The sequence below is a fragment of the Tupaia chinensis genome, unplaced genomic scaffold (assembly GCF_000334495.1).
Source record: "Tupaia chinensis unplaced genomic scaffold, TupChi_1.0 Scaffold000545_1, whole genome shotgun sequence".
NCBI classification, from domain to species: Eukaryota; Metazoa; Chordata; class Mammalia; order Scandentia; family Tupaiidae; genus Tupaia; species Tupaia belangeri.
The window spans coordinates 303497-325345 of NW_006160057.1; the positions used below are offsets into that span (position 1 = coordinate 303497).

Genomic DNA, 21849 nt, shown 5'->3' on the forward strand with positions numbered 1-21849 from the left:
AAAAATAACTTTTGCAAAAATAACCCACAGAAAGAGAAACCAGATTGGGTCAATCCTGTATTCTGTTCTTTCTCCCTTTATGGCTGGGTGGGAGACAAATGAAAGATGTCTCACTTTATTGTTGCATATTATATACATCTATGCACACAGATATTCCAGTGGTGCTGACCACTATTCTTGATGCTTTCTGATCTTGTAGGAAACACTTGAAAAATAGACTCAATACTTTATGAAAACCATAGCCACCTAACAACCAGTTATACCTTTACCAAAGAGTGAGAAAGAGAAGTTCAATTAAAAAATAGCAAATATAATAAGAAGCTCTAGAAAGAATTAATGACATAGAAGTATTATTTAAAATTACTTTAGAATATTTAAGGAGGTTCTTTTCTCCCAAGCTCCCTACAACTGCCTGGGAAGAAAATTAAATCAGAGAAAACAATAATTCCACTGAGATATGAGATGACAGGAAGTCAAGCCACATAGCTTCCAAGAAGGTGAATTTCCTCTGGGTTTCCTGGAAGAACCCTTGGGATCATTTTTTTTTTTTTCTGTGTATCAGTGGGGTTAGTTCTTACCTAGAAGACACCTTCAAGGATAGCTCCAATGTCTTCTCTGTAGAGCCTTTTATAAATCACTGAGTTTCCACTTGATTTTATTCATCTCTCCCCTATAGTGCATATAATAATGCCTGTAATTAACTGCTGAAATTTCACTCCAGTACTAGAAAGGGAGGGAAACAATCATGTTTAATTGGTATTTCCAGTTTGCATAGTGGGCCTCATGATAACAGTAACACTAGCTATGAATGAAATCTTTTGATGTCTGCTATTGTGATAAGCATGTTGCACACAGTATATCATTTTATATTGACAAGTCTTTGCAAAATAGGAAAATGGGAACTTAGACACAATAGATAGTCTGTCCAGCTCACAGTAAGTCATAAAACCAGGGGGACAAACCATAGCTCATGCTCTTCTTCACCACAGTATACGGTGATTATTCAACTTTGCTGTGAACCAGAATTTCCTGGGAATGTGCTAAAAATATAGTTTTTTCAGCCCCCCTATGGAGTGATTTGATTGAGTAGATTAGAGGTTGGGTCCCCAAATCTTCATTTATAATTAGCACCATCCCCTCTCCAGGAAAATATTAATGGAATTCCATACAACACTCTTTGAGAAATTGCAATCCTGCCATTCATTACACTCCAGTAATGTAATGCACTACAATGACACACTACATGCTCAAACAGTGATGAAAAATTAATAAGTATAATGTTTATTGATATTTATACAAAACAAGTACATGCTATCTTTCGTTTCTGTGTCTATGAGAGAATTACAATGGTGAGATTGATTTAGGAACGACTATGTTTAACAAATGCAAATATGTTTCTTTATATGAAGGAGTCTTCAAAAATTCATGGAATGCATATTATGAAAAAAATATGTATGGATCTCAATTATTTTTTGCACCAAAATAAATCTATACTTAAATTCCATTTTTGGAACTTTTTGAAGTCCCCTCTTATCAGAACACCTCCATGCCTTTTATGTCTCCCCAAAGGTAGAATACAGCATTTATTTCAGAGTCATTTGGTCACAGATTCCATTCTTTTCCTTTTTCTCATACCTTCTTTCGAACTGTAGTAACAGAGATTGGAGAGTGGTGTCTTAGAAAGTAAATTAATAATAATAGTTTACATTTATATGTGGCTCTAACACTTAACAGTGCTTTCACATGCATGATTATTACCATTTATAGGGAAGCATGCAGAAGCTCAGAGAGACTGCCCCTCATTTGCCCAAGAACCAGCTAGAATGAGCAGCGTTTAGGATGAGAACTGGTCTTTTAGGCGTGGTGTCCCCAGCTTAACCAACTATCACACTTTTCTTTCCCATGCGACCTAAGGGCTTGGGGAAAACAGTATGACACGGCGTGAACTCTTTTATCCTTTCTGGGCCTCAGTTTTCTCATCTGTAATATGAGCCGGTTGGAAGAAATTTAAGAGAGATACTTTGGCCCAAGTAAAATAGCTCTCCTTGGGATAGCTGAGCATGGATAAATTAATAATCAGTTTTCTTGAATCCTTAGTGTTCAACCGATCTGTCTTGAACTAGGAGCCAGCAGCAGTGCTAGGCACTTAGGGTGCAGTAATGAGACCTAATCCCTTCTCAGGCAGATTATGTTTCCCAGAATGTGCTGGTAGAAATTTTTTTACACAACTGGCTTTTAAAAAATTGCTTCCAAGGCCAGAGAAGCATGCCCTTTTGTGCCCTCGCTGTGGCCTGCCATCTCTTGGAAAAAAAACAGATAACGTATCGCTGCCTTGAAATGTCACCTGTGTCCTTGTGGTCAGTGCCACATGGCCAGGCCTAGAGGTCTTAAATCTACTGTCATTCAACAGTGGAACTGGACATCGGCTTCTCTTTGGTGATAAAAGCCATTACCTGACTTTTTAAACATTTCAACTTTTCTCCTATTTCACAGTTCATAAAGCACCTCTCTGATGTAGAGGGATTTTTTATTTAAGAGGAGATATAAGACAGCATGTTTTTTCCACCTCTTGATCGCTTATTACTTCCCATAAGCCATGAAATAGTAATTCTGCAACACAGCTCTCTTAATTGCTCACGACTATCAGAATTCCAGTGCACTGGGTGCTTTGCTGCCCTTCCCCCAAGTGCATCTTCCTGTGCACTCGGCATGAGCACTGCCGGAATCAGGGTTAATATGTACACCGTGCAACTCATTAGCTGCACATTAGTATCAGAGGCAAGGATCAACATGATGGATCCAACAATATATCGGAGCTTGGGTCAGAGTCTCAGCTGAGGCTCACTGACTGCCAAGGTCAGCAGTTTGGCACCAGCTCCGTGGCGTGCACGGAGCCCATCTTTCTCAAAGTAGCCATTGGGGAAGACGATGGATATGGGGCCTCATTAAAAATTAAGGGGAGGAAAAATCCCCTTGCAAGACCCACAGGGCTCCACGGTTATTGATTCACTTTTCTGCTCACAAGAAGAATTTACTGGGTTCATCACCAAAATAGGTGAAAGCTGAACATCCAAATGGTATTGTCATTTTTCCAGGAAGGAAAAACTATTTACTAGGGATCCAAATGAACATCCCCAAGGTCAAGGCTGACAGTTGGAAAGCAGGTCTCCTAAATCTAAATGTTATTTTTAATATCAAAATAACATAGGCTGGTTAAATCCAGTGGAGTAAAATGATCTGAGCATGCACTTCTTTCTTTATTTTTTCCTTTCTTTCCTTTTCTGCCAATTCCTTTGTTAACTTGCATGTAGTAATAAATAGCTCTTCAGAAACAAACTGTTCTTCTCAGAATGGGGCTTCTCAAATCATCTCCTGCAATTCATCATTCTGTGCACAATTACTGTTCCCACACCTCTTTATCCCCTTTCCTTGGAAGACAAAAACTCTAGAAGGAGAGGAAAAAGTAGACAAGAAAGGCTGCCTCTGATCTCTAGGTCTGTCATGACTCAAAGTAATTATTTAATAGTACATTTTCCTTTTCTGTAAGTGTGGAACAATGAGGTAGAGACTAATACCAGTTAGTGATCTTAGAGATGATTACCTGATCCAACCATGTTGTTTAAAAGGAACTTTATTTCTGTAGTTTTGATTGAAAAGAAAAACAATCAGAAAAAAAAAGAAAGAAAGAAAAGAAAAACAATTTCATATTTTAAATTACAGAGCATGCAGTGTTCATGTTTTTATACAACTACTTAAAAAATAAAAACCCAAATTGGCCCAGGGTAGTATGCACTGGATGCTGCTTCCCTGCAGGCTGAGGCCACAGAGGAGGCTCAGGTATGATTCTCAGGCCATCTGGAAATGCTGAATGAGGTGATATGTACCTGCAGCCCCAGCTACTGGGGAGAAGAGGAAGGGGGATTGTGACATAGCAAGACTCTGTCTAAAGACACCACACACTTACCCAAATACACAGGTCAAAGTAGTCATTCCAACACTGTCTATGTAACTTATTTCTTTCGTCCCCCCTTTCTCTCTTTCTTACTCTCTCTCTCTTTCTTTCTGTCTTGTGATAGAGAGTGCATGAATGTGAATGAGAACTAGGAGTACCTTTGACAGGGTATCTTCATGCTGTGATCCTGTTTCCCAGATCTCCAGCTCCTCAGAATCTCAGGCACACACACACACACACTCCCAGTATCTTTTCAGGTTAACTCAGAGATCCAAATCCATGGTCAGTATTTTTAGCACTGTAGCCTAGTACACTATAGACTACCACCTAGGCTGGGCCAGGATCAGCTCTCTTGTTAGCACTTTTCAGAGTAGTTTTATTCTTGGTGATTACATCTTTTTTTTTTTTTTTCTATAGGACTCATGTTGTTGCCAGAGAGACAGGCAGAGAGCAAGACAGAGAGAGAGCGAGCACCTTCTAGGAGAGATGGCCACACCATAATTCCTTCTCATTCATTCTTCTCCCAAGATTTTTGGCATCTTTCCCAGCATATTTTTTAAGACTTTAGATCTGGGACTTGAATTGCACAGTCAGCCATGTGAGATCCAGCTACCTTAACACTTTGTCACTGGCTGGCCCAGATAACATCTTTTTTGGCAGAATCCCAACAACCACTTGGCACCATGACAACTACGAGGCACACACAGAGTATCATAAACAATGTTTGTGATTCTCCTGAAAAGGAATGTGGTTCCTGCAGAGCCAGGCGGCCCACCCCTCCCAGCTGAGAACCCAGCCTCACACAAGGCACACCCTCACTCATCTAGCAAACAGGGCCCTGATAGTTAAGTGGCATAGAATCATGGAACTCTCAGGAGTGTTAAAGGAAATAATGAATATAAAATCAGCCTATAAAGCATCAAGCATATTTAAGTGTGTTATTATAACTTGTGTTCTTAGATTTGGACACCAAGCAAGAGCATTTTTGTAAAATGAGACACTGGAGTATTCACTTCTAAATCTATTTTGGTACCATACACAAAGCAATAGACTGTATATCATACAAAGCAATATGCTACAGCTCTAACTCTTTAAAAGAAAGACAGTACTAAGCTTACAGATTTGTAAATACTGGTGAAGCCTGAATTCCTATGTAGAACTCAAGAGAATTACAGTATAGTAGAACAGAGCACTTGATCTAGTGGTAGACACTCAAAAATGCTATTAATATATTTTAACATATCTAGTCTCTGATTAAAAAAGAAACCATGATAGATTTTTTTTGGTTTAATACATGCTGACATCTGTTAGACCTACTCTGTTGCACAGGAGTAATGCTCTGCTGAAGGGAAGCCAGATTCCACATGGTGACTATGGTTCAAATCCTGAGACTGGTCAGCTTAAAACACAGAGTACACCCATGCACGTGCCCAAACTCTGACAGGCAGGAAGATTGGAGGAAGGTGACAATGTGACTAGATCCTATGGAGGGTGCTTATCTCTCTCTCACTCTCACAAAATATCCTTACGAAAATGCTGTTGAACTGTTTTCCAAAGGAACTTAATGGCATTTAGCTTCTTCACACATTTTTGACAAGGTGCCTGGTTGGTCAGCCATTTTTGGCACAACAACAGGCCCAACCTCATTCCCTGCTCAAAACTCACTCTAGGTCCTTCACTCTGTGAGGTTTGTGTTATTATTTAAAGGGGTCCAGTGTGCTAAGCTGAGCCAAGCTGGATGAAAGTAAAAAGAAACAAACAAAACAAAAACAAACAAACAGAAAAGACCTAGGACACACATGGACCAAGAGAGAGATGCCCATGTGACTCTAAAGTAGATTTTCATACATTGCTGGGGAATTGTCTTTGAAAAAAGCAATTCCAAAGAAGAATTCTAAAAATGCAACACAGCAGCATATGTGAAGCTACAACTGCCTAAGGGTGTTGCTAAGAAAGGCAGTATCACCTGCATATATATTTTCAGTGCTCCAGCCACCCAAGATTAATGGCTAGTCTTAAATGAGGCCATGCATTTTGTGCCTTCAAGCCTTTGCACAAGCTACTCCTACAGCTTGAAAGACTTTCTCTACTTGATCTTTAAGATTCAGCTCAAGACATTTTTTTTTTAACCTCTTGGACCAAGTTAGTTTATTCTGTCCTATAAGCCCTTATAGATTTAATAAAGAAATACATTTTAGCAGGCACCATACTGTATTTTAAATCTGTATTCTCCATTTTTTTTTAACTTCCTTGAGGATGTCTTTTTAAAATTAAAATTGTCTTTGTTCATGATAGAACACATGCACATGAGAGTGAAAGAGAGAAATGAGTACCCTCTACAAGATCTGGCCATACCGCAATGCCCTTCCTTCAGGATTCCAGCTCATTCTATACTAAGCATTCACATATGTGCCTGGCATGTTTCAGGTTGGCTGGGTCAGGGATCAAACCATGGATCTGGCTTCTCTTGAGCCACATGTCACTGCTATACCACACAGCTCTCCTTGTATATACAACCCGCTGCCTTATTCATTATAAACAATTTTCAAAAGTCAGTTATCTTGTCCCTTATATTCATATTGCCCATTCCCTTCATAGCACTTATCACTATCAGAGTCACTCATTTCCTAACATACTGTGCAGCTCCCCTGCTGACTGTAAGCTTAGACACAGCAAGGACCTTGTCTGACTTGTTCACCATTACGGGCTAAATACTTACACCTGTTCAGCATATTGTATGTACCCAATAGTTATTTACCAGACGAATGAACATAGGTGCTAAGCAATGTTTATCAGATGACTATATTTGTTTTTAAAAAATCACTTGATTATTTATAAACAAGAAGATGTTCAACTCTTAAAAGATAATGGATCAATAAAAAAAGAAAAACAAAAAAACAGATTCCTGCAACAGTTCCATTCTAATCTTATGCATGTTGGACTCTGAATAAAATTATTTTCCATCTAGTTATTATTCAAGTTAAAGCTTAAAGCTTGGGGTAGAGATGAAAGACTATGGGAAAAAGTCAAATGTAGGAAATCTAGTGCCAGCAAGAGTTAGCTTCTGTATTTCTGTAATCTACCTTTTTTCTTAGAATAATGTAAGGTCAGGGTGAAGCCCCCAGAAATCTGTCTATTTCTTCTTTCTTTCTTTTTTTTTTTTAATTTAGAGAGAGATTTTTGCTATAGGTCATGCATGTTAGCTGGAGAGACAAAGAGACAGAAAGCAAGAAATCACCTCGCAGGGGGATGGCCACACCGCAATCCCTTCTCTTCCATTCTCCTCTCTGGGTCTTGGGCACTCATGCACACATGCCTGGCATGAGTTTTAAGGTGCGGAGCCAGGACTCAAACGGCGGTTGACTATGTGGGAGTCCAGTAGCATAACCATTATGTCATCAGCTGGTCCCGAAACCTGTCTGTTCCTAATAGCAATTATTTGTAAGGTTTTTGTTTGCTAAAAGAAAAACTTAAATAGGAAAAGGAGAGAACAAAATACACCTGTATGAAAGGACCCTAAATTTCCTACAAATTCTTCCTTCAACTTCTGATCTCTTCTACTGAAAAGAAAGACAGGGATAAGTGGATACATTATTTTATGTCTTTGTTAACATTGATTTTTATATGTTTAGTTACAACTGCCTTATATAATGAAGTTTGTATAAGGTTTAATTTTTTTAATAATTTACAGTTGCTTAAATATGGAGTTACTGGTTTGATAATAAGGTCTTGATTAAAATTATGTATCTGAGTTTCATATTCCATTTAAAAGGAAATTGGGGGAACCAGCAGTTAGCTTAATGGCTATGTCGCTGGACTCCCACATAGTTGACTGCGGTTCGCATCCCAGACCCGGTAGCTTAAAACTTGGCGCGTGTGCATGCATGTCTAAGATCCCGAGAAGAGAATGGAGGAGAAGGGACTGAAGCGTGACCATACCCCCTGGGGGGTGATTTCTCCCTTTCTCTTTCTGTCTGTCGGGCGAGCGCCATGTGCCCTATAGCGAAAACCTCTCCCCCTCCCCCCCCCCGAAAAAAAGGAAATTGGGATCGATTTATATAACTTTGACTTATGACCTCTTTTAGAGGCATTGAGTTGTATGTTTTTATTTAAGGATTTTTTCTGTGAAATTAAACAGAGGGCCACATATAACCTGCTCAAAACTTTCAAGTCTTTTCCTTTTTGAGATACCCAATTTCTCTCTTCAAGATTTTCCTGGAAACCCCAATTCATATTATTCTTTCTTTCCAATTTCAGCAGTATTGTTGTTACATTCTGACTGTTCATTTGGTTCAGTTTATAGTCTACTGCTAACATTAGATCTGTGGCCTTCCTGAATTTAATAGAGTTTTTGTTCTCTGTGAACTTGAATGCTGATGGCTTGCAGTCATCTACAAGTTTGCTCAGGGCCAGTTCTGGAAGTGTGGCCTGATCCTGTCCTGGATGAAACCTTGATGATGGAAGGTCCCCCTCTCCTACCCCGAAAAGAGACAGTAGGGATATACTAAAGACAAGATAGGTCAGCAGGTGGTGTGGTGGTTAAGGCGCTGGATTTCCACATGACTAGCCCCAGTTCAAGTCCCAACCTAGTGGCTTACTTTCTTATTTTCCCTCTCTCTGTCTCTCTCTGAGTTTCTCTGGTATGTGCATATGCCCTACAGCAAATTAACAATAATAATAAATTAAATTAAATGAATAATTTCTTAAAAATAAAGACTAGAATATGAAATCTAATTAATACTGAGCCATACAATAAGTCAGTATTTTACTAGAAAGGTCAGTATAAATCCTTTTTTATTGCATTAAATAGAAAGTATGCATATATTTTAGTATCACTCACCAATTTGGGGATTTCTAAAAGCCTCTATAAAAATTCCACTCTGAAAATATTTCTTAGAGGTGAGAGCTATCATTCCAATGAGATACACAAGGTAGAGAACTGACTACCTTCATCTGCTATATTAAATTTATGAGATGCTAGGTGCTAGGCCTGCACCAGACTTGTGCATAAAACATGTCATTTAAGCCATAGGAATTCTCTTTTGAAGTAAATGTTAATGTCTCTTTTTTAACAGCTACAAAAACTGAGGATTAGAGACTTTTTAAAAATTTTAATTTACATTTAATCATATATAGATTTACAGTGTACAGCATTGCTTTTTCCAGCATGAATTGCCATGCATATCAGTCAAGATAGAGACATTACTGTATACATTATCATCAGCAAATAGCTTTTCAGGGTTTGTCAATTAAATGTCCTTTTTTTTCTTTGCCTGTTCCTGTCCCTCCCTCTATTACCCAATCTCGTATTACCTCTGTCCTTACCATCTCTAGTATCTACCATTGCCCTCCCTCCTACTACTATACCTTCCAAGCTTTCACTTTCTGCTATAGAGTACAGACAATCAGTATATATTGAGTAGGGACACACAAAGTCTGTCTTTCATAGTCTGGCTTGCTTCATTTAGCATTAAGTCTTCTGTATTCATCCACTATGTATCAAATGTCAGGATCTCATTCTTTCTTATGGCTGAGTAGTATTCCCTTTAAGAACCTTGTCTCAAGTTACCTAACCCATATGTCACAAGTGGGATTTAAATTTCAGAAAGATCTCTATCTTTGTCTCCCTTCTATATTATAGTATCTCACAACCTCCAATGTCCTAACCTGCCTCCTATGTGTTCCTTCGGTAATTTCATTACACTTACCCGATTCCAACTTTAGTTTTAGATTTCCCAAATTTACCTTAGCCAACATTCTTGGTGCTTGTATTCAATAGCCAGAATGTAACCAATTAAACTGTGTAGCAGGCAGCCTCATACCCTTCCACACTAGGGATATTTTTGCTTTTTGGTCCACTACTATCTTAGTGTAGGATTTCAGGTGCACAGAAGGGACTGTTCACCTGAAGATCTAGTGAAACACATAAAAAGGACTAGAAATTCCACTTTTACTGATAGTCCCTTGACAGGTTTTTTGTCCCCTCCCAACCCCAGTACCTCTGACAAGAATCCTATTAGGCTGATTTGCATTTCTTCCTTCACATTCATTCACAAGTTGTTAATGATCAGTAGAGCTGTTCTATGGTGAACAGCTAACTAGGGAAAAGAAAATGTAGTAAAGAATCTGGAAATTTGCAACCACGAAGAATCAGAGGTTAAAGTGCACACAAGGTTATCCCTGTTTATAAGTGGAGCAGAGACTAAGAGAATGAAGAATGAGAAAAGGGGAAGTAGAGGATAGGGATGGGAGGTCAGCTAGACAGATGAATTATACATCTTTTGTGAGGTCAATAGTTTGACAGGTAAGTGCAATAAAAAGCACTGTGAGTGCTATTTTAGATGTCTTTCAGAATGAGAAAATGTCAACTATATTTAAAACAAGTGAGGGCAGGGCCAGTGGGTCATTGTGATCAGAAACCAACTCTCATTCCATCTTCCTTCTCCTGATGCTCCCCAAGGTACATCTGACTGATGTTCTTTCATTCTCTCTTTCTCATTTTTCCAGAAATATATTCCATATCTTCCACCTTTTTTACTCTTCCTCTTTCGAGGTTACACCCAATCTCTAACCCTTCTCCTGATCTCACCAAAGTTCCAGACACTCCCCCAGAAGCACTCCATGCTCAGCAATGGCAAAACAGTGATGACAGAATCATCTAATTGCCTAATTTTGAATAGTTCTTATAACACTTTATATGGATAGTGAGGTGCAACTAGGTAGAATAAATTATCCCATGGACTGAAGGAGAGATGTGAATTTTAGCCTCACACCTATTGTAAACTAGCTGCATGACTAAGGTAACATACGATTATGAGTTTGTGCTTTATTATTTTCTTTCCTTCTAGATATAAAGCTCTGTAAGAGTCCCTGGTTCTGGGGGTCCACGGAGTAAATAAGGCATTTATCTGAGTTGTTATTTACTGAAGGCAACAAAGCAACTAGTAACCTTAGTCTAGAGCCCTCGCTTTCTAAGTTCTAATCTAGCATGAGTGTCTCCAAATGGTCATGGGAAAGATCTATTATAAGAAAAAAACAAAACAACACATAGACACACACACACACACACACACACAAGTTATGCATGGATTTCAAAACATTTTTGCACTAAAATAAAATTGTACTTTAAGTTCATTTTCTCCACAAACTTCCTCAAGTTTTTTCATTAAGAAGGATGATAAATAAATATGGAAATAAAAGAACAGCCATTCAAAGACCATCATACCTGCATCTCACTCAATATTGAGAAAATTGACATTTCCAAGTCAATTATACAGGGTTCATGATCTTTCTTGTGAAAGGATGATGGTTCAGAATACAGACATGAGGGCCACCTGAGTTCCCCACTCTCTTTCCACCACCTGCTGCAAAGCCACTTCAAACACATAATGTGAATTTTATTTTTAAATTACTTTTTAAATTATTGTTATTGCTAGAAGGCATGTAGACTCATCAGAAAAAGAGAGAAAAAATCCAGTGGGGTGTGGTTACACTGCAAACCTTTTTCTTCCATGTCTCTACCTTGTTGGGATTTGGGGCATGCATGCATATGTGCTCAGCATGTTTTTCAAGCTTCCAGGGCTGGGACTTGAACCATGGTCGGTCATGTGGGACCAGCTCCTTGCACCACTAGGCTATGGGGCTGGTCCTAATTGTACTTTATGCCCAAAGAAAATGTGTTGCAGCAGGGAATTGTGCTCCTAGTACCAGCAGTCCACTGACTTACCATTTGACAAACATTGATTGAGTACTTATTATTTCCTAGTCATAGGCACTAGAGCTATTTACTTAAAAAAAGGTCTCTTTTCTCTGCAAACTTACAACTTGAAAGGTAAAAACAGATCAGAGAATATTTTAGGGCCTCTTTATTAATCATTATGACAGAGATGTGAACAAGATAATTCTGTTACTATTGCTTGACCTCCAAGGCTCCACAAAGATCCTCACTTTCATCTTGATGCAGGTCATATGTTAGATACAGATGTTGTTAAGTCTGATTCTAGAACTCTAACTCCCCCTATAGTTCTCTACTTAATTCTCAATCAAGTCAATACAAAAATTTCAGATTCACTTGATAAACCCAGAAATGGATTCATCTTACAAAACTTGAAGCTACAATTTGAGGAAGGTTCAAGACAGAAAGTGAAACATGTTAATTTGCACTGCATTGGCAGTACTGCAGTCTGGCCCTGTTAGAAGTAATAAAAAGCCCAAATCAAAAATGTAAGGATGCAAAGGAACTCTAAAAATTATGTTTGGAAATTCCAACTTATTAAAAAATAATCGTTTCATTATGCGAGTAAGAAAGGAGTGAGTAAACGCCAGGGTGAGTTATTAGAATTTGAATGCAGTTGTACATAAAAGTAAATTTCTAGGTGGTGGCTATATCCTTCTGTATATTCTAGAACTGGACACTGTCTATAACTAAAGGACTTGTGTTTATCTGCTGGAAGTTCTACCCTCTTTGGAATATACCAGTGATTACAGTTGATATTGTTGGTTTCCTTTATTAGGTCAGTGCACTAAGCCTCACCTGATGTGAGTACTGAGTCTTTACAGCTTAACCCTTTCCTTCCCTAAATCACTCTTGACTAATAGGCGTGGCCTTTCTCCACCTCCAGTGCAACCCAAAGTCCATGGTTTGTGCATGTGGACAACATCCTGGCTCCCTTAGCTTATTGGGTCGGAGCTCTGCACTGCCATTAATGCCATGGAGTTTCTGGTGGGATCAGGCTAAAGCTCAATTTCAGCTAATGCCACATCTTGTTTAGCTTCCTTCCCTGCCTGTTTTGCCTCACCACTTCTGGCAGTTTTCTCCCAAAAGCCTCCCTCAGTAAATCATTTCTTGAGAATTCCAATTCCAGAGTCTGCTTTTAAGAAATTCTAACAAACACACTGACCAACGTAAGCCTAACGATCATTGTAAGGCCTAAAGTTTCATGCGTTGCCTGGATATGTCCAATCTTTACATACTCCAAAGGCCTACTAGTGAGTTTCCCTACTCTCTCATTATACGTCCACTGTCTAGCATAAAAGCTTTTCCACCCAGCCAAGTCTCTCATCTGGATCAGCTGCATTCCTCCTAGTCTTTGGCATAGCAGGCTTTACTTCCCTGACTATTCAAACAAGCCAATTACATCTTCTGCGGGCATCCAGGGAACACCTTGCCTTTTTGTTACTGTAAGTGTATTTCCCACATCCTCTGCTGTTTCACTCTACTCCACAGTGCAAAGCCTGTGTGGCCCTGCAGAGGAGTGTCCTCCTCCCGAGGCCATGGCCATATGTGACTAAAAAACTGCTGTCAGTCTCTTCTGTTCAGGGTTGGGTACTGGTTGTTATCTATCTCATCCTGTTTAGGATGGGGAATTCTCATAGTTACTCCCTCCCCACTGGAGCAACTATGAGATGATCAATAAAATCAAATCATGGAAATAATAGAAAAACTATTTTTTTCTTTTCTAAAGTCAGACAACTTTGGAGGAAGACATTTATTTCATAAAGGAAGAACAATCTGTGATGCATAATAAGATAAACTAAGTTTAGCAGAGTCTGCTAGCCATGCAACCAAGTCTAGGTAGCTCCTATCTTGAGTTCTATGATCCTCTCCAAAGAGACTGAAGCAAGTCCATATGAAGTTCTGTGAATCCGCTTACAAGGAATGAAATGTCCATGCTCATTGATCTTACATGGGCAGCTCCGACATTTCCACTTTAATGAGAACGACTTTACTACATTGCACTGCAAAGTCATTCAGAAGAGTAGGCCAAATTTCATGCTTTCATTATGGCTGCCTCTGCCACCCACCCATACCAATTTAAAATCTCTGATGCTTTATTTGAGAGCATGGACGATGGGGAGAATCTGAATTAAATTCACGCTGGCATATTTAGTTTAAATACTTGTAGCCAAAGGCTAACAGGAAGATACTCAAGCCATGCCCAGATTTTTCTTAGTCCTGCTGCATCTCAGAGGTGATTCACTCAGGAACTTGGTGACTGGCTTTCAAGCAGGACGACAGGCCTATTAACATTTCATTGCATTAACAGTCTGTGTTTCCTAGCATAACCAACACTCTTGATTTAGGGATGATGCCAGCTAGGGATAGTCTGGGCAGTGGTTCTATTTCTATCTCTTATCAGATGGGAGTTCCCTCAGGTCAGAGACTATTTTCTCCCAGGAAGGAGTGGTGGGAAATTCTGACTGGGGTGATTTTTAGGCAGATGGTGAGGCTGATATATTTAGAGGCTCCAGAAATATCATTCCATTAATTACATTGTCAAGATCTTGATTACCGGCAGCTTGCTTTACTCAGGCTAGGGCTCTTTCACATTTATCGCTGAGATTCTTCTAATATAGCTGGACAATGAAGCTAGAGAATGAAATTACTTTTTCTGTTACATCTATTTGGAATTTTGAATGATGAATAAACTGCTATTGTTAGAAGTTAAAAACTCAATGATGGTCTAGCAAATTATGTAAGAATGTATGAGAGACTTCAAGAAGTTCATGGAAAATGGAATTAAAGTATGAGTTTACTTTGGTATAAAAAATTAACATCTATGCAGTTTTTTCATAATATGCATGTTTTCATAAACTTTTTAAAGACCTCTCATCTATGTAGAGAGATAGACCTATAACATGGATAGATAGACAGAGAACTAGATAGCAATGGAGGAACAGACACTGGGAGACTGAAAGATAGAGAGATAGGCAGCCCTGCCTTTGTACAGTAATGCTGGACAATCGAAGTAAGTGTAAAAGCAGAATCCACAGAAGGCAATCTTAATAACCAACTAAAACCATTAGAATTGCTTAAGGACCTTTAAAAATTTTAAATCAAGACATTAAAAGTTGTCTTACTGTCATAAATGTATAAAGAAATGAATAAATAGTAAATTTGGTATTTATTTAGTAATTTTAAAATTTAAACATTTAAATTTAAACATTAGAAAGAAGAAAAACTTAAGTACTTTATTTTTTTCAAAGAAAACATATCAAAAGTAGTTGGAATAGAGCTTGTAGCCGTCTTCGCCTCATATAAATTATGACATGCTGTAATCATCTATGCCTTGGCAAATCATCGTATTCCTTTCTTCATTCAGATTATCTAGCAACATTTCATCCTTTGTGTTTTCACTGACGTGAGATATCTCTGAGAGTGTCTTTAATGTGAAGTTTTCACCGTGTCACCTCCTCTGGGGCATCTTTATCCTTTCCTCACAGCTATTACCTTCATTTATGGTTATACATTTACCTTGACTAAGTTCTTCTGGCTGCATATCAAGAGTCTCTTGAGTAACATCAATGTCAATGTTCCCGTGATCAGCTATTTCTTTAACAATTCCATTTATGTTTGATTTGAATTTCATTTCCAGTATTATTACTTTTCATTATTTTGCTGCACTGTCATCTTTGTTTTGGACAACTCCCCCTTTCTATGATTTTTTTCTTATAAAATGCCATATAGATTGATCACTGAGTGACAAGGAGGAAATACAACTACATGCTTTGTTGTCTGTGTGACAACTAACAGATGTGCAGTGACCAGTCCTAATGGGCTTTGAAAGAAGAGCTGATTGGTCACTGGTCATGATGTATATCTGCTATATCTGCTAATAGAGTGATTTGTGTACTAAAGAGGTAGCAGCAAAGTTTGTACTTCATAAAGTTATTCATATTAATACACCATGGTAATTGAAATTTGAACCAGGTTGTTAAGGTTCTGATACTATTTAATTAAACCATGATAACTGAAATTCATGATTATTGGAAATGAGCAAAGTAAGGTCACCTGTGTGTTTTTGTGTATGTATTTATTGTCTTCACCTAGTTTGTCCTAAAAAATTATTTTAGTTGCTGTAGGACCTGTTCTCTGGACTTCTAGAATACAAAACCAGAAAGAAAGTAGAGGAAGAAGGTATTGTGTGGAAGATAAAAGGAAGGACCTAACCTGAGAGATTCAATTGATTGTTGCAGTCAAAAATGGAAAGAGAGAGAGAATCTTTCCTTCTTGGTGTTCTTTTTAATGTCATGAAAGGAATGAAAGCAGTGGAAAATTGGGATGGGTGAAGATAGGAGACAATATGAGATTAAGTAAGTGTTATACTGCCCTGGTACATGAGTTTCTCTTATTTTTCTAATTATATGTAAACAATTGCAGTTAATTTGATACATATCTTAACTCAGAAGCTGTGATTCTGATCTATGATACTGCTATAGAACTGAATTCTAGAAGGTTTTACTCATACAGTCAAGTAACTTTCTGGGTCCTTGTATTTGCTCAGCTCAGTGAAAAGTAGTGGGTTTTGGAGTTAGAAAGAGAAGTTCAAATTTTAACTCTCCTACTTCCTAGACTGACCCTAGTAAAGTTACTCAGATTCTTTATATTTGCTTCATAGGATTAGGATTATTATAACCATATTACTTTAAACAAATCAGGCACATAAGAAATACAAATGACCAATTTCTTTTCTCCAGTAACACTATGGGGAGGTACATCTATATAAATATTCCTATTTGAAAGAATCTGAAATGGGAACAAGAAAAGATGAGAACTGAACTTGCATTTCTGAACTCCCAGCTGAGTGTTTTGTTTTACTGTGTTGTGTTTTTGCATTTTTAATCTAACAAGAAATAGTTTGCAAGCTGAGATAACAAGGCAAAGTGATGCTTGGCAAACTGAGCAGAAAACAGAATTCAATAATTCTGTTATTATTGTCCCTGGTTATTACTGGTTTTCTAAGCAGTGATAAAGTTAGAACTTGGCTTGTTTTTCTCTTGTCTGAAATCGAACCATTGAAAACATCTCAATGCACAGATAACTGTGAAAACATTAACTTTTATTTTATAAAATGATTGAAAAAATGTGTTTTTACAATTCAGGGTGGACACTGTATTTATGGGCCCTCATGGGGCAGATTGGAGTTTGCAAAGTATAAAATGGTTTAAGTATAATATGATCATGAGACAAGAATTACTGTTATATATGTGATCTACTTACAGGTGATAGACACACAGAGGAAAGCAGACAAGGACCAAGAAGTTAAAAAAACAGGGAAAATTGCCCCAGCTTAAAGGCCCAGTGCTACCCAGTATTAAACTTGATACTGTAGAGAGTCCAAAGAAAGGCTAGCAGATTTTAAAAAGAGAACAAAGGCAATTGCAGTAAATGAACTGCAGTAGATTCTTATAAAAAAAAAAATACTGATATCACAGTATCATCTTACTCTAATTATTTTTGTTTCTTAAATTTAAGTATAACTTTAGATAAAATATTTAGAAAATGTTTTATCCTCATGTGTAGGAAATAGAAGGTAGGTTAGATCTCTAAGTCTCCTTCTCTATGATTTTGTCTCCTTACTACCCATCACATCAAATTTAAATCATTCTGTCCAGCTCTCACAATTTCCCATACTTGGTACCAGATCCCAGGTACTAGATTTGCTTACCATCCTCCTCCAGTATGAACCCACCACCCTTTAGTGCACTCTCTGACCTGCCTTCCTTTCACGCTGTCCTAGCATAGGCCTCTGCTCTTTTCTCATTCTTGTTCTCTTTTCTAAGAGTGCAATAAATTCTTTGCATTCACTTGAAATCTCATCAATCCTGGGAGCCAGGCTTCAAATCCTCAGACCAACTCACAGAGAAGAATAATGTTAATATTAAGTCTCCTTCCTGTGCAGTGTCAAGGAGGTTTTAGTATTTGCATGGAAAAGAATTTTTAAAAGGAAGTTATTGTTGTTTCATATTATTTTTGTTCATGTAAATGCCACTTCTAAAAAGTTGAGATTAAATATAATCTGTAAGATTTTGTCCCAAAGCTGCTGTTATTAATCTACAAAATCAAAGTTTAGCAGTATAGGAAAAGACAAAGGACATCAATTTAAGATAAATTGCAGTGGAATATATATAGGATCACACTTTATATCTTTACAAATATCAAGCAAATTCACTGATATTTGTGATAATATAAGAAAGGCACAGTTTTAAGGATTTGCCACTCATTGTAATATTGCACTAAAAACTGCTCATATGTCTCTCCACACTAGGATTCAATATTAAACATTTATCTTCAAAAACTCCCATTTGGATTTGTTCCTGTGGACTTGATCTGTGGTAATCTTTGGAGAAGTTTAAAGATGATAGCGATAGAAATATTTTTGCTTCTATAATTGCACATGGTAAGTCATTATTGCTCTTATGGATACACTACATCATATACTTATGGAGACATATGTAATGATTATCTAAAATTACATCACAAGAACAATAACATTCTAAAAATAGGACGAGCTTTTCATGTGTCTTTATTATGGCTCCATGGGAGTGTCTGATAATCTGTCAACTAATAATTTGGGATAAGCAAAATGGCACGAGATAATTTTTGCTAGTGAGAAAAATGGAACCTTTGAAAAAAATTGTCAATATCACTAATAAGGACACAATACCATTTTCCAACTATCCAATTGGTAGTGGTTCTAGACATAGTATATGTTTAAAGAGGTGAGAGGAAAATTGAGAATCGAAACTATGTTGGTTACTTGCCAGGTATAGGGATGTGTGTATTGGCCAGTCTGCCTTTGCACATCCAGATCCAGTCTCTGCCCTTTTCTGTCCTGCTCTGTCTCCTGGGATACTCACCTTAACAGAGTCTACCAACGGGGATCCCTTGCCTGGACTTCCAGTCAGCTACAGCCATTGGTAGACACTAAGGGAGATCAGTGGGCAGGGATTGGCAGAGGCTGTGTTTCATTCCTAAAGACCACAGCTCTTAGTGGGTGGCCCTTTTCTACAGCTATGAGTTTGGCTAGTCTCAGGGATAACTACTCCTTTCCCCTGCCTTTTCAGATCAAGGGACAAGTTGCTTCTCACTGCTGTTAGCTGTGGAGTGCTTCTTCATCTCTTGCTGGTTTCCCTTACCTTGACCACATCTTATAAACTATTCCTGTATTAAATCTTTTCCAAGCATCCCTTTTTTGAATTTTCCATTCACTTCTTGTCAAAACTCTGAAATATGTGGGTAGCACTCTAAGTGCACTCAGGATCTTCACCAAATGAAGACATTTTTCATCAAAATCAACTCTACCCCTTTTCTTTCTATAGCCAATGCCCATTGTCTTACTTCCCCATGTCCATTCACTCTTTTCCCTGCATAGTAACCTAGTTTTTTATTATTATAATTTTTCTCCTAATCACACAGTGAACATAACTTGGGTAAGGCTGATCTCAGCCAAACTAGGGCTGAACATAAGGCTCCAGTCATTGACTTAGACCTCTGTTGGAATGAATGGAACAAAGGGGCCTCTATTCGCTGAGACAGCCAGGTGTAAGGAGAAACACAAGCCTGGAACAGCCAGGCTAAGTAGAAAAGGCTTGCCTACGACTAAACCAATGAAGTACACAGGGAAACAAAGAGATGCAGAGACAGACTTCATAGTATTTAAACTCCACTATGCCTAAAGCTTATCCTTGGACATAGTGGCTATCAAAATCCATTTATCCCTCTTTTTGCTCAAACTAAGTTGAGTTGAACTTTCCATTCCTTGCAACTGCAAGACACCTGATTAATAGGCTTGTTCCTAATAAAAAATGTGTATTTGGAGAAAGCAATAAGTGAACAGTGTTAGTGACTGTGACTTTTAAAATGTTATCAGTCTTCCAGATACATGGTGGTATTTTCATGTAGAACCCTCACACATAAATTCAAGAAAGGCTACTTGTGCTTTATGTTTATTATGATTTTCCTGCATTATCCCCTTAGTTCTTTAAAATTTATTAAAGATGGGACAATACAAAATGTATGCCAAATAATCTATTTTTTATTGGCCTTTGTGGCTGAGACCTGTGCATGAACTGGTGCAAACAAAGAACAATAGAGAAAAACAGATGAATGTGTGTTCAAGTATTATTTTCAAGTGCCATTGGACTGGGCCTTCTCAGATAACATGGTTCATTGGCAGAAAAACTGTTGTTGCAATGATCATTATTTGCATTTACTGCTTATTAGAATGCGAGTCACTGTGGGGTCAGTATGTCAAAAGCTCTGTGCTCCTGAGTACTACAGGCCAAGTCTAAGGGACAGTAATCAGGTGTAAGGACAATGGGAAAGGCTCACTCCAAAATTGAGAGCCAAAGTGTCTCCCAGGAGACGGCTGCTAAGTGAGTTTTACTATCTTCAACATATCGCATAACTTCGGAAGAGAAAGCAGAGTGACAGTGACAGTGTTAATACAGCAAAGTCTGTTCCCTAAAACAGCTGTCCTCCCTGAGACAGAGACTAAGTCTTTATTTATCTTTACATATCCCTCCCCCTTCTACCTCGCATTATTCCTTACATAGAGTAGGTGCTCATTAATGATGACATTCAGAATCTGCTGACTTAACAGTATCAATAAATTGAAGATAATATATGAAAAGAGTCAACATAGTGGTTGTTCAAGAAATCCTTGCTGTTAATATTATTAACATTTTCAGTAAGTGTGTAATTTCATTATTCCTAAAGTGTCTGTGTTATTAATGAGCAGCTTCATCAAAACCCACACAAACCCTTTTAAGCAACAATTTCACCCTTCTCACCTCCCAAGGCATCAGCTCTGCTCTGAGTTTGAGTTATTTTCCTTACCCTTCATACATAGATGTGAAAGTCAAACTATTCATCAACTTACTCCTTCATCTATTTAGCAATCAGTGACCACTTGCAATTTGCCACATATTTCACAATACATGGGGAATCAAGGATGATTAAGACAAAGCCTTTGTAAAATGCAAAGGCATGCAGCCTGTTGGAATGGGTGAGAAGTCCAAACAGACTGCAAATGAGAAAACAATCCTATGGATTCGTAGCAGGTCAGCTTGAGATGTAGCAGGATGACAGCCATTTTGAAATTAAGAAAGGTCCCTGACAAGAACAATCTGACCAAGTGCTGAGTCATGAGGAGGTCTGAGGAATGTTCAGATGAGAAACCAGGAGTGGGTATTTTTAAACAAAAATAGGAATTAGGATAACTCCTTAAAGAAAGAGGTTGACTTTGATTGATTATAGCAAGGAATGACTTGCACGTGCTTGTATCTCCTATCTATAAATACTGAGCACATGCTGAGGTGTTTGGTGGAGCCTGCTGCCTGTCTCCCTGTAACCTAGTTGCAGAAATAAACTCCCTTCTCCAGTTTGTGCCTCTTATTTCATTGACCCTGAGTGAATGCAGCTGGACTTAAGTCTGCTACATACAAAATACAAAATGAGGAGACTTCAATGACTACAAGTGTTGGGGGAACAAGGGAAAAATGACTATTTCGAAGGAAGACATTTTCTTTACCTTTTCTGCAAGCCAGCCAAGATGCCTGATCTCTCGGCTCCCAGCAATGCCGGTCTTCCCCAGCTGTTCTCTGACCTCGGCAATCACTCGGGTCATCAGGTCACTAATGTTGGAATGGATGGCACTGAACCAGGCCTGGGCAGTGGCTGAGTCCTTGCTCCTTAGGATCACTGTGTGTTTAGCATCTGGGGAGTGGATTTCAAGCTGCCTAGAGAAACAGAGAGAAAGGTTAGAAGGTTCCTTGGCAGATCTTGCTTCATCGAGACCTAGGTCACAAAGGCGAAGGTAAATTGCTCACTTTTACATTTAGACTTTATCAGTTTCTCTGTTTCCCCTTAATGGTCCTACCATTCCTTTGTTCACTTTTCATTCATCCAGAAACATTTCTTGAGTGCCTTAGTGAGGTATTGATCTAAGTACTGGAGCATGGTTGTGTAACGACTAAATCACCTGAATTAAGGTTGTCTGGTTTTCTTGTTATTCACCTGATTGGCTTATTAGGAGTATCATATCAAAGCCTCCAAACTGTGAGCTGATACTAATTTGCCTTACTTCTCAATTCACAGAGGATTTTAATAATAT

The 21849-nt window shown here is 38.2% G+C and overlaps 1 protein-coding gene across 1 annotated transcript in view; it reads right to left on the reverse strand.

Annotated features, from left to right (window-relative positions):
• The window catches only part of SNTB1 (syntrophin beta 1), a 284731-nt gene that overhangs the window by 80163 nt on the left and 182719 nt on the right, over window positions 1-21849 (reverse strand). Inside the window, exon 4 of the mRNA XM_006157521.3 lies at window positions 21268-21475. Coding sequence (XP_006157583.1) covers window positions 21268-21475 — 208 coding nt within the window. The remainder of the gene's footprint in view (window positions 1-21267; window positions 21476-21849) is intronic.